Source organism: Clarias gariepinus, chromosome 14 (genome assembly GCF_024256425.1).
Source record: "Clarias gariepinus isolate MV-2021 ecotype Netherlands chromosome 14, CGAR_prim_01v2, whole genome shotgun sequence".
Lineage (NCBI taxonomy): Eukaryota > Metazoa > Chordata > Actinopteri > Siluriformes > Clariidae > Clarias > Clarias gariepinus.
In genome coordinates, this window is record NC_071113.1 from 21,386,654 (window position 1) to 21,398,816 (window position 12,163).

The following is a 12,163-nucleotide window of genomic DNA, read 5'->3' on the forward strand; positions in this document are numbered from 1 at the left end:
TTTTCTTATGGCTACAGATGTTTAATGCCAATCCTGTAATTTCTCATCACATTGAGTACATATGAAAATGCTCTTAGACTTTTAAACACAGCTATGGTTTTACTGGCCTCTTTGCACTGTGGCCTCGCACTTTCAGGGTCAAGTGTCGATTCCAGCCTCTGTATTATGTGCGCAGAGTCACGTGGAGGATGTGCATGCTGTCCCCTTGCTTGTGTGTGTGCCCTGCAATGGATTGGCACCATGTTCATGGTGTACCCTGCCTCATGCCCTAAGTCTCCTGTAAACCTAGTATACAGGATAAAGTTGTATAGACAATAAGTGAATGAATTGTTTTTACTGTTGTTGTTTTTTTTATACCATGCAACTTGTAGTTTTTTACAGTCACATTTCTTCCATGTAGTTGCTGGTTCAGCACTCTTTTTACCGTTTTTAATAATGCATGGGACAGTTTTTAATCCAATTACGGTACAGTAAGTTCAGTAATGTTTTTACAACAATAATTATTTAAGCTTATTGTTACTTTTTGCTGATTATGATTAACTAATTAAAAATAAATAGAAAATGTCTATGGTTAATTTGTTAATTGTTAATCTGTCAAAGCCAGTTGTAACTTCTTGTTGTGCAACAGTATTATTTAATGGCGTATCTTACTAAATTATGCATTTACTAAAATGGATAATTTAGGATAAAATTATCTGAAAATTATGTTTATTTTCAGTAACATCTTTGTCTATTTCATAATTAGGTATATATATCTGTGGCCATTTACGCCATGGCTTTTTGTCACCTTTTTAAGATTAAAGCTATGTCATTTGTTTTTTGCCAATTCTGTGCATAATTGACTAACATTATGTTAAAGCAATATCGCCCAGGCAATAGCATATATATATATATATATATATATATATATATATACACACACACACACACATACACAGCTGTAATGATATTCAGTACAACAGCATGCCTGGGAGCATGATATTGCTTTTACACAATTGTTCTATAAAAAAGAAATTGACATTTGAGACACAAAATGGCTAAATATTTTCGTTCATTTTTCGCTCCTTCAACAAAAATAGTTCCCAAAATAATCCAGACTGAATGACAGCTCAAAATAAGCACAGTAACAGTTTCAATATTACAAACTATTATCTCTACTGTATAATAGCAAATATTTAAAAGTCAAAATTAAAGACTTTAACTGTTTGAATGTCAGATGTAATGTCACAATTTAAATAACTTTTAGCCCTGGACTGATCTAGATATTTTATTTACCCAATCTGAACCTTGTGTTAAAAAAGACAATGTGACAGTAAGTTACTACTTGGGCCATTACAAATGGTCACAAATTGAAACACAAACAAATTGACGACATAATTCATTTTTAAATTCTTTATACCTTATGCACATCTATGGCATGTATGAACCTCAGCCCATAGATGCCAGAGTTTCTGAGTTCCTTTTTTATTTGTTTGTATTTTCACTAGGTCAGAATGCATGTGTCATGTGACTTGCCCGTGCTCCAGTTTTTTGCGGTTGATGCACATGGGTCGCTGGTAGTTCTGGGACACGCACACTTTGTGCAAGCTGCATTTCACCTTCTGACATGGGTCCTTGGTGGTGTCCACACCTGCTGGGAAATAAAAATGTAACTGCTACTGATCCTTTTATATAGCAGCCTTCTCACATCTCAGTTAAACAGGAACAAAGGTTTAAGTGACTATATTCATTCATTTTCACTAACTGCTTTAACCTGGTCTGGGTCATGGCAGATCCAGAGGGGAAACACAGGGAGAACTTAAAACTCACACAGACAGTAATCTGAGCTCAGGATCAAACTCGGGGCTCGCAACAGCACAGGCAGCACCACAATGCTGTCTTATACAGTACAACATACAGCATGCAGCAAATATATCTTCTCTAAATGAATGTTTCAAAAAATGCTACAGTTGGAGGTTTTGCAGCATCCTGAAAGTAGTAATTGGATTCTAATAAAAAGCACTAGCAATAAAGTGTAACAAATATATGTTAACTTTTATATCAGGTTAGAAGCTTCATTTTATGAAACACGCATCCTAAATAGTGTCTTTCTTCAAGCTGAATAAAAAACACCGCCTTGACAAAGAGCACACCACAAGACAAGGTCAAAGATTTGTTATAAGCAAAGAGGTATGTTACAAATATGTTACAAACAGTAAAACATAGATTAAATAACACTTTAATCCCACCACGAAATGTATTGGACTACAGACACTAGTTTAGCATTCATGCCCGCTCGTACCTCATCAAAACAAAATCACTCCTCTTCTCTTTCCCTCAGCTTTCACTAACCAAGCTGTGCAGAAATTTCTCTGTGGCGCACCGAAGAGAGGAAACTCAAGCTAAAGAATAGCACAGACTTTTAAAAGCAACCACGCTCATTCCTGAGCCGCTTTCTGTTCGTCTGATGCTGACGGCTTATGTGATAAACCGCTGGTGGCTTGGGTAAGGATGGATTGTGTGTTGTTTTTTTTCCCTCCCTGTCACATACTTCTTTCTCACTGCTGTCACTCTGAGGGTTTAATAGACTTCAGCCCACTCATTCTGATGGAGCCTGGGACTCCGTACGCTGGCGCACACAGCTCTTATTATTCAACCTGACAGTTCGTTCACATGAGCAAAGCTACTAACTGGTTTCTGGGGAGTTTGTGATTGTCAGTGTGAACGTCTGAAGGAAAAGAAAACTCTCGAGTTTAAAATGTTCTCCCCATGATTTGTCGATTTCCTCCAGGTTCTCTGGTTTCCCTCCATACAGTAGGTCACTGACAAACATAGTAAGATGTTTGGTGTTTCCAAATTTCTTCTAGTAAATAAATAAGTGTGTACACCTGTGACTTGTAGTGGATTGGAACACCATCCAGGGTGTCTATAAGATATGGGAGGTACTCAGTTACCTTCAGTATATATTTCATGGATCTATACTTTACTCCTGTAGTTTTACTAGACAATTTTTTTTTACTTTTACTCACTCAAAAGTACAGCAAATTATTAGTTCTTTTACTTAACTATATTTCTGCATAGCCTTGCATTACCTGACTATTATGTATAATTGCGTGACTTGCCTTTCCTTCAAATTAGGCCTAATAACATAAAAGGTGTAACAAACAGCTACAGCATGAAAACAGCCTGTTTACAATCAGGAAGCAGAGAGAGAGAGAGAGAGAGAGAGAGAGAGAGAAAGAAACTTTTTTACTATGTAAAATGCTACTGTGAGCTACTACAATCCCTGTAACTTGTATACTTAAGTAAATTTAAGGATGAGGATGTACTTTTACTCAAGTACACATGTAAATTAGGTACTTTTACCAAAATAATGTTTGCTTTACAGAATCTTGATGGTGTCTACTGCTTTGTACCCTGAGGTCCCTAGAGTACGCTTTAGGCACTATTATGACCTTACACATGATGTACAACTGTATGGGAAATAAATGAATGAATGTATAAATGAATGAATAAATGAATGAATTAAACAAATGAATGAATGTTTATTCTGACTTTGTTGTGTGAATTTCTGGCTTTGGTGTGGTTCATATGGCTCATATGTGATTTCACAATGTTTAATAAGTAGGATCACCACCTGTATCCAAATTAATCCCTGACACATGCTTGCAGTGCGCCTTTGAAGTAAATGATCTTTCCACCAGACATCATATCTACAGTACTTTTGAAGTACTAGACAAAATTACAATAATTGAGTGGCTCCGAAAAAAAATACACATGCCCAAACTGCTCTATTACTAAATGTCGCTTGTCAGACAGCTTTATTTGTAAAGAATATATTTAAATGCAGAAGCTAAATGAATAAATTAGTACAGTACATGAAAAAAAGACAAAAGTTGTTTTCCCAAGCTGGAGTAATATTTCATTTATGCACTGCAGTAACATGCTATCAGGTTATGATTATGATCTACCTTTGTGGCACAGAGACTAGTTAAAGGAAAAGACCATTTAAAGAAAGAGATTTGTTACATGTGTTACTCTTTCTGCAAGCTTTATGTCACAAAGTAAAGCCGGGGACCTACTGTACTTCCTTGTTTTATGGATTTATTTTAAAATTCTTGTAGAAAAAAACTACACTGATGTCCATCTTGTGCAGAGGAGAATTTTATCTGTTATTGATGCACCACAGATTAAGAAAGCAGACGTTCAATCTATTTTGTTGTTGGCATGCAAATACTTTGAGTCGTTTATATTATAAATTTAAAAGTTCATAAAATTCTAGCATTTTTATATCCTCAAATGCCATTGGTGAAGGCTGGTAAAACACTTTGTGCCACCTGCCCCTGATCTTTGGAAGTCTTTGCTGCAAATCCATAAACCACTAAATGAATGAATGAATGAATGAATGAATGAATGAATAAATGATTAATCCCAAACACAAGGGTCCATTCCACAGAGGTGCCAAAACCAATTGTGCAGTTACTCCTAGAAAACCAGGCAATAGTGATTGCTCAGTAGGCTGGAGTGTCTGGACAGGTTCTAAAAACTAGATTTTTCCCCCTAGTATATCGAGAAAGATACGATCTACAAAAAAGGTGTAATCTAGTCCATTCTACATTTGAGAGACCTATACAGTGTTGTTAAAAGCGCTGCCAATTTGTATCCCCTGCATGCCAGGTGTACCACTTGGTGACCACAAGTCTGAGATATTCATAAATTTCAACTGCTACAGCATGAATCACAGCGAATTCCTCCAATTCTACATAAACAGAGTGACATACCAATTCAAAGACCATCTCTCCGGCAGCATCATACAGCCTCTGCAACACCAGGGTCTGTGGGCAGCTGAATGTCAAATACTAGAATAGCCATACAGACTGTGCAGTTCAGTTCACTGGAATGAAACTCAATTAGTGTGTCATGTGAGTCTTTATGACAAAAGACAGAGCAGCCTTTATTATGAAACCAGTCGCAGCACTGCAAATAGCCATACATCCTCCTTAAGCAAATCTATGCATCCGGTGGAAATGTTTATAACATCAATCCTGTTTTAAAACTAGGAAAGCTGAATTACAACCCATTTCCGGTGCCATACTACAGAAGCTTGCATCATCGGGGACAGAAGCATGTGCACCCTCAGGCATTAGTCCAGCATCTTTTTCCTTTGGGCCATGGGTGATCTTACTGAGACAGATAATATAGTAAAAAACCACATATCCACAAGCAAGGCTTGGGAGTTATGCGGATGAATTTAAAAGTGTAAGAAAACATCAGCACATAAAAATAAAAGCTTTGTGCCTAGTCCTAATTAGGTCCTTAAGGAGGTCAAAAATAGTAATGAAAATGACAGAATAATGTAATAATGTAATTACTATAATAGTGTTTTAGAACAACCACAATTGGGGCACAAATTTGCATGCAGTGTTTAGTTGGACATGGAAGTGCTGGACCTGGGCAACTGCCTACCAGCTCAGATTAATAACAGTTTATCTCTCAGTGCGCATAGACGTATAAGCACACTTTGAAATATCTCTAATCTCTACACAAATTAGTAGTCTGACAGTGGGATCTAGACTCGGTGTTAGACAATTTGGGCAACTTGTCTTATAGTCACGGATATAATAAGAACAGTGAGAGTTCACTGTCCCCCTTAAACAGATTCTACAGACGTCATACTCGTGTTCTGTCAATGACGGTATCTGACACTGAATGAATCTCATCTAATAAAAACCTGCACTGTCTGTTTCTCCTTCATTTAGGATAAATATGTAACCTTGAGTTATTTTTGTCATCAAGTAGGATCGGTATCTGCATTTGATTTTATCTTAATTAGAAGAAGCAGAAGTAGTGCCTTAGAAGTTTCTCATCCTAAAGAAAGTACATTTTTTAGACTCCACAGAATCACCACAGAGCATTATCAGTATTTGAGGGATCCTTACTCTAACATAGGTGAGTAGATCTCACCCTCAGTAAGCATGATAGGGTGCAATACTGAGTCCAGTAGTCAGAAATATAAGGAATTAGAACAGTAGGTTATATATAATTAACCATTGCTCTACATCCAAGTGGAGAACTGTCAGAGGCTCAGAAATGAGTGTGATGCAGTTTTCACATAAGTGAGGTCACCGTCATGAAAAAAAGTATGGATTGATTTTTTTTGAAAATGATATAAGGAGATTTGGAAATGAGAGTAAACGCAGATTTGAGATCATTTTTAAAAAGATGATAGGCATTTTTGTAAGACTATGATTAACAGGGATGCTGGGTTATAATCAGTGTTTCACGTATCTGCTGAACGGGGCTCTCATGGTACCAGTTTCAGCTTAAATAATGTGACCTCAATTAATTCTTCTTGTGCCAGAGGCTGTTCATTCTGCTGTATACAGCATCTATTTTGAACAAAGCAATTAACAAAAAAAATCTTCTTTTTTGTTATATATAAAAAAAAACTTAAAAAAAAGACTAAAAACTTAAAAGATCAGCTTCTCTAGTTTTTTAAAAAGGGGTCTTACAAAGCTTTTTTTTTCTGTCTTTTTTAGGTGTAAACTTCTGCGCCCATCTCATTGAGGTTCCATAATGCACATTTTATGATTATGGAAACAAAACACATACCAGAAAAGGGACAGAAGACAGAATAACATTTTCATTATGTCCATTATGCACTGTTGCTGTATTTCTAAGGAAATGTGTGTTCAACTGCCTAATAACTTTAATGATCAGGCAAGGTCTGATACACACATGCGCACACATATCTCTGGGCAGTGTTCTGAGATAAGTCTGTCATGAAGACGTTGTGTCTCTCTCGCTGGAACATTTTTTAAATATGCGTCGTGATAAGAAAAGAATCAGCCTTGAAAATAGTGAAGGCCTATTACTCACGTCCAGCACTAATCCTTCATCCTCTTCTCAGCAAGCCTACTGTAAAAGCCTTGCTCATGAGCCAATACAACACTCAGTCACCTCCGGCTTAAAAACATGTGCAGATGAAAAGACATCCATTCCCATGGTGTCTCTTCCTTTACAGTAATCGTGAGAACGGGAAAGGATAAATGGGTGTAAGGCTCAGTGGGATGAATAGTGGCTGTGTTATCTCTCTATGGTCACTGGCTGCAGGCTATGTGAGAGTATTACTGACCCAATAAGAGGAAATCGGTCACATATTTCCAACTGTTTTTTTTCCAGCTCTGAAAAAAAAAAACTGTTCTGAAGGTGTTACCATAGAAACGTGAGCATGATGGAATTTCAGCAGCAGAATGACATGCTCATTCATTAATAGGAGACTCAACAAACACTGCTACCTTGCCTTACAAAATAAATCAAGGCTGGTCTAATTCAGTATATGGAATTAGCCCAGTCATCCTAATCCTCTTGTTTTTGATGTTTTTTTTGTGTGTGTTTTTTGCCTCCTTTAATTGATGCATTCAGCATAATCTGTGACCTAACTGGACCCGTGTAACTGCTGTACCCACTTAGAACTTAGAAACTACACTTGGGGCAAAATGTCAACAAATGACAACATGTTTATGTTATGTATTGCATACAGTATATGGTATCATTACACTTCATTCATTCACACTGACCTATTTTTTCTATTCCTTGAATTATTGCTCTGTATAAATAAATAAAAAGATGAATGAACATAGATGTGAAAAAGTTAGTACCCTGTCTTTTAATTCTTTGTGTAAAAACATCTGATTGTAACTGGTCTCAGTATTGGGCAAATACAACCTTAGACGAACAACAACCTTTTACCTTATTTCACGGTGCCATTATATATGTTTAACAAAAATGAAACCAAAAAGAAAAAAAAATCATGTGGGCAATACGACAGTAAGTAACCCCAGGATATAATAGCTTGTATATCCAACTTTAGCAGCAATAACTTGAAGTAATCGTTTCCTGTATGGCTTTATCCGTCTCTCACATAATTGTGGAGGAATTTTGCCCACTTTTCTTTACAATATTGCGTCAATTCATTATGGTGTTTGTGAATTCACTTAGACACAGCTATCCTAAAGTCTTGCCAAAGCATTTCAGTTGGGTTGAGGTCGCAACTTTGACTGGGTGATTCCAAAACTTGGTTCTTTTATTCTGATAAATCAATCAAACTTTTAAACCTTCTGCCTTTATAGAGTCTGCACACCTACTGATGATCAATTAATCAAGGGTTGATGATAAGCAGCACAGGGCTGCAACTTACTCTCTTAAATCCAGGGGGAAAGCAGAAAGGGGTGTACTTAGTATTGCCCACATGTTATTCTTTTATTTCTTTTTTGGCTTCATTTCTTTAAATAAATAATGGCTTTATGCGTAGCCTGCATGCAAAAACCTATAGCCATAAAATAACTGTAAAAGAGGGGGTACTAACTTTAACACATGACTGTATATGAGGAGATGGGTGCATGGATGACTGGATATATTAATAATACTTTGTGATTCAATCCACAAAGTGTTTTCTTTGAAAAGCTATTAAACTATTTATCCCTGAGCAGCTTGTCTGTTATCAAAGTAAATTATGCAAAGTGCAGCCTTCAGAAAAAAAAGGAAAGAAAAAAAAAAGCTGGCTAGAGAAATACAACCCTGCAGTTCTTTTCCTAATCCACCAGCTCAGAAAACCTATACAGGGAAAATTGTATCCACCTATTAACTGATAAGAAACCATTAATCCTACCTGGATTCCGCAATACAATTAATTTAATTTTAGAGAGCATGGAGCTGTATTACTTCCTGCCTCCTTAATACAAACCTTAGAATTTACCATTACAATCTACAACAGACTGACATTACTAATGTGAGAAACTGCACATAATGGTAAACAGCATGCAAAACATAACATAGTTTAATGAGTTCAAAAACTGTACAATATTTCTGGATAACATAACCTAACAGCTTTTGTACACCTCTGTTAGATGAAGTGTGGCTCAGGCAGTTGAGGCTCTGGGTTGCTGAGCGAAGGAGCGGAGGTTGCCACTGTAGGACCTTTGGGCAATGCCTTTAACCTGATGCCGATACAAAATCATTCCGTCGCTGCGGGTCCCAAAGCACGTATGAGACAGAAGGAGGGGTGGGATTCGGGTTATTTGACCCAATAAAACCCACCATGGTTCAATGTTGCTCAAGAGCACTGGATGAACAAAAGAAAACCTCTGTTCATATGGGTGAGCTTTCAAAACCCAAGCATTTAGAAATGCAGGACTTTGAAAGGTAATCCAGCAGTGACAGATTGCTCGCGCACCGATTTCTGTTTTTTAGCTCAGCAGGAGAAGGAGGTGACACTTGCACTGCAGAGTGGTTCCTTTGAGGCACTGATTAATCACGTAGTGCTGAGTTGAGTCACAGACGCATTACTTATTCTCACTGATACAAGAACTGAGAGAGACATGGGTTAAAAGCAAGAGGAAGTCTGCTCATCGTCACTAATCTCGACGTGAGACCATATGATTTCAGCAGAAGTGAGTGGGTTGGCTAGCCACTGACTGTAGTTAATATACTAATAATCATTAACTCTGTTTTGTGCCACCCTGGATTATAGGCAATTAAGATCCCACTTGAGGGGAAAAAACAATCAAAATTTAATTATAACAATGAGCACCCCAGGTTTCACGTTGTAAAGTAAAAACAATTTGCACTTGGGTGGAAATAATTTGCCAGACGACAGCATTGGTGATCAGAAACCGTGTTTAAGAAATACTGTAGTCCACAATTGGGCAAATGCAAGAAACCATGAGTTTATGAAGCATTTTTAATGCATGTAAGGCACTTGTTATAGCAAAAGATCAAGTTCCGCCTCAATAAAGGACCCCAGGTCCACATTTTTTTTCTCTATCATTTCTGTTTTCTAGCTCCTAGCTTCTGTTTTAGCTTATCCCCCAATCCAACAGCACTAGTGCACTGAAAACAGTGGCATGAAATGAAAAATAAAAGCTGTTATTCTTGATTCGCTTGCCACAACAAAAAAAAAGGAGTTTCTGGCTGCATTTTAAAGCCTTAAGAGATTTAGGAAACAAAAGTAAGAGCTCTAGAGTTCCAGGAAGAGTTCCTGCTTTCTTTTATTATATACATTTAAAGGTATAATACAACAGTTTTGTTGTTTCATTTGTGTCAGTCATGCCTCTTTTAAGGATAGCTCTTTAGTGGTTTCTATTTGTGTCTTCGGTTTAGGATTTTACAATGCATTAGGCTTTGTGCTACAGATTTACAAGAAATGTGAACTTAGCATACAAAATTATCCTAAACGTTATCTAGAAAGCTGTCATTCGAAATCCTGTTTCTATAGTGACATCATGTAAGAGGAAAGATAAGCTTGCTGTAGATAACATTAAATGCTGCTGTGTTGGATCAATTTGAGTCTAAAAGATTATCTGGGTGAATGGTTGGAAATTAAATAAATGTTTCGCAGACAAAGTCATGGACTTTAAATATAATGAAAAAAAAAAACCCTTAGACATTAACTACGACAGTGAGTACAGGAATGATTCACATGAATAGTGGCAACAAAATCAGGTGCGAGTACAAATTGTAGCAGCAAGAAATTGTGTGATGAAGATGTGAAGCAGGGTTTATTTAAAAAAATTTGTTTTTTTTAAAATAAATAAATAAAGGAACACATAAACGCCGTTCTCCAATAATAATATTGGAGCATCAGCACATAAATCTACATAAAGCCATATTAAAAATTAATAAAAATAACAGTGAGATTTTTCGTTTATCATGATAAGCTTTCTGAATCTTAGAAGGATCATAACCGCCTGGCTTAGTGGTTAGCACTGTCGCCTACAACCTCCAGGGTCCGGGTTAGAATCTCGGCCAGGTTCGATTCCTGCCTCTGTATGCATGGATTTGCATGTTCTTACCGTGCTTCCTTCTAGGTTCTCCAGTTTCCTCCCACAGTCCAAAGACATGCAGATTAGGCTTATGGGAGTTCCCAAATTGCCAGTAGTGTGTGTATGTGTGTGCCCTGTGATGGATTGGCACTCTGTCCAGGGTGTACCCTGCCTTGTGCCCTAAGGCTCCTGGAATAGGCTTCATGCCCCCCAAGACCCTGTGTACAGGATTTATATATATAAAAGCCTGATATCCTACTAAATGAAGAGTAGTTCAGCTATTACTGCTGAGTTGAGCCAAATGATCTGACCGGAATTTACACCACTGACAAACATTGTTTGGTTCTATGGGAATTCTGTGGAACAGGATAGTCTGGATCCTGCTCTGCTAGACTGATTTCTTTTTTTTAATATATATATATATATTGTGGCGTGGGCGGGGCGGCGGCTGACGACCAGCATGCCTTGCGGGGATGTCGGTGTGTGTTCACCATGTTGGGGAAAGGTGTTTGGGTTGGTGGCTTCGGCCCTGTTTTTGTGAGGGGTGTGTGACGTGTGCTCCCGTTCAAGCTAGTGCTGAATTGGATGTAGGCTCCTGAGTGAAAGTGCTGCTCATGCCTTACATGCTGTGTGCTTAATAAAGTACTCCCAGCCATTGCATTGGGTAGCAAATAAGCTCACTCGTCTCTCTAGCATTCTTCCCAGCGTAAAAACGCTACATTGGTGTCAGAAGTGGGATGGAGAATAACGGGTTCGAGCGCACAAAGGAGGACCTTCTAAAAATCCAAGCGGGCCGCCGAGTAGCGGAGCGACTACTCGCGCAGAAGAAGCGCTTTCCTGGCGGAGCTAGCGCGAGCACACCACGTCAACCAACGCGGAGCGGGAAGCAGAAAATCCCGGCGCTGGATCTCGGGGCGGAGGCTGGCGCTGCGCAAGAGCTGGAGCAAGATACAGCTCCCTGCGCTGTTAGCCGGCAAAGCGACCTGCCGTTGCGCGAGGCCGAGCGCGCTGAGCCCATATCGGCGGCACATCGCGGCGGAAGAGCCGAGCGACCGCCCGCAGCTCAGTGGCGCTCGGTTCGTGAACCTAGCCGGGGACAGGGCTACCCGTCGCGGCTAGGCAACGAGCAGCTCTCCGACGTTTCGCGGCGAGGCGACGGCGCGGGTGACCGTAAGGAGGCGCTGCGCGAGGTCGAGCGCGCTGAGCCCATAATGGCGGCACATCACGGCGAAAGAGCCGAGCGACCGCCCGCAGCTCAGTGGCGCTTGGTAGGTGAACCTAGCCGGGGACAGGGCTACCCGTCGCGGCTAGGCCTCGACACCGCTTCCGAGATTCCGCGACGACGCCGAGGCCAGGGACCG

At 39.1% G+C, this 12,163-nt stretch overlaps 1 protein-coding gene across 2 annotated transcripts in view; it reads right to left on the reverse strand.

Annotated features, from left to right (window-relative positions):
- Positions 1-12,163, reverse strand: part of LOC128541612 (testican-2-like) — a 57,738-nt gene that overhangs the window by 12,442 nt on the left and 33,133 nt on the right. The window contains exon 3 of one of the 2 annotated variants that reach the window (XM_053512111.1): positions 1,516-1,630. In XM_053512111.1, coding sequence (XP_053368086.1) covers positions 1,516-1,630 — 115 coding nt within the window. Of the gene's footprint in view, positions 1-1,515; positions 1,634-12,163 lie in introns of both variants that reach the window. The other variant, XM_053512112.1, reaches the window with a different exon arrangement.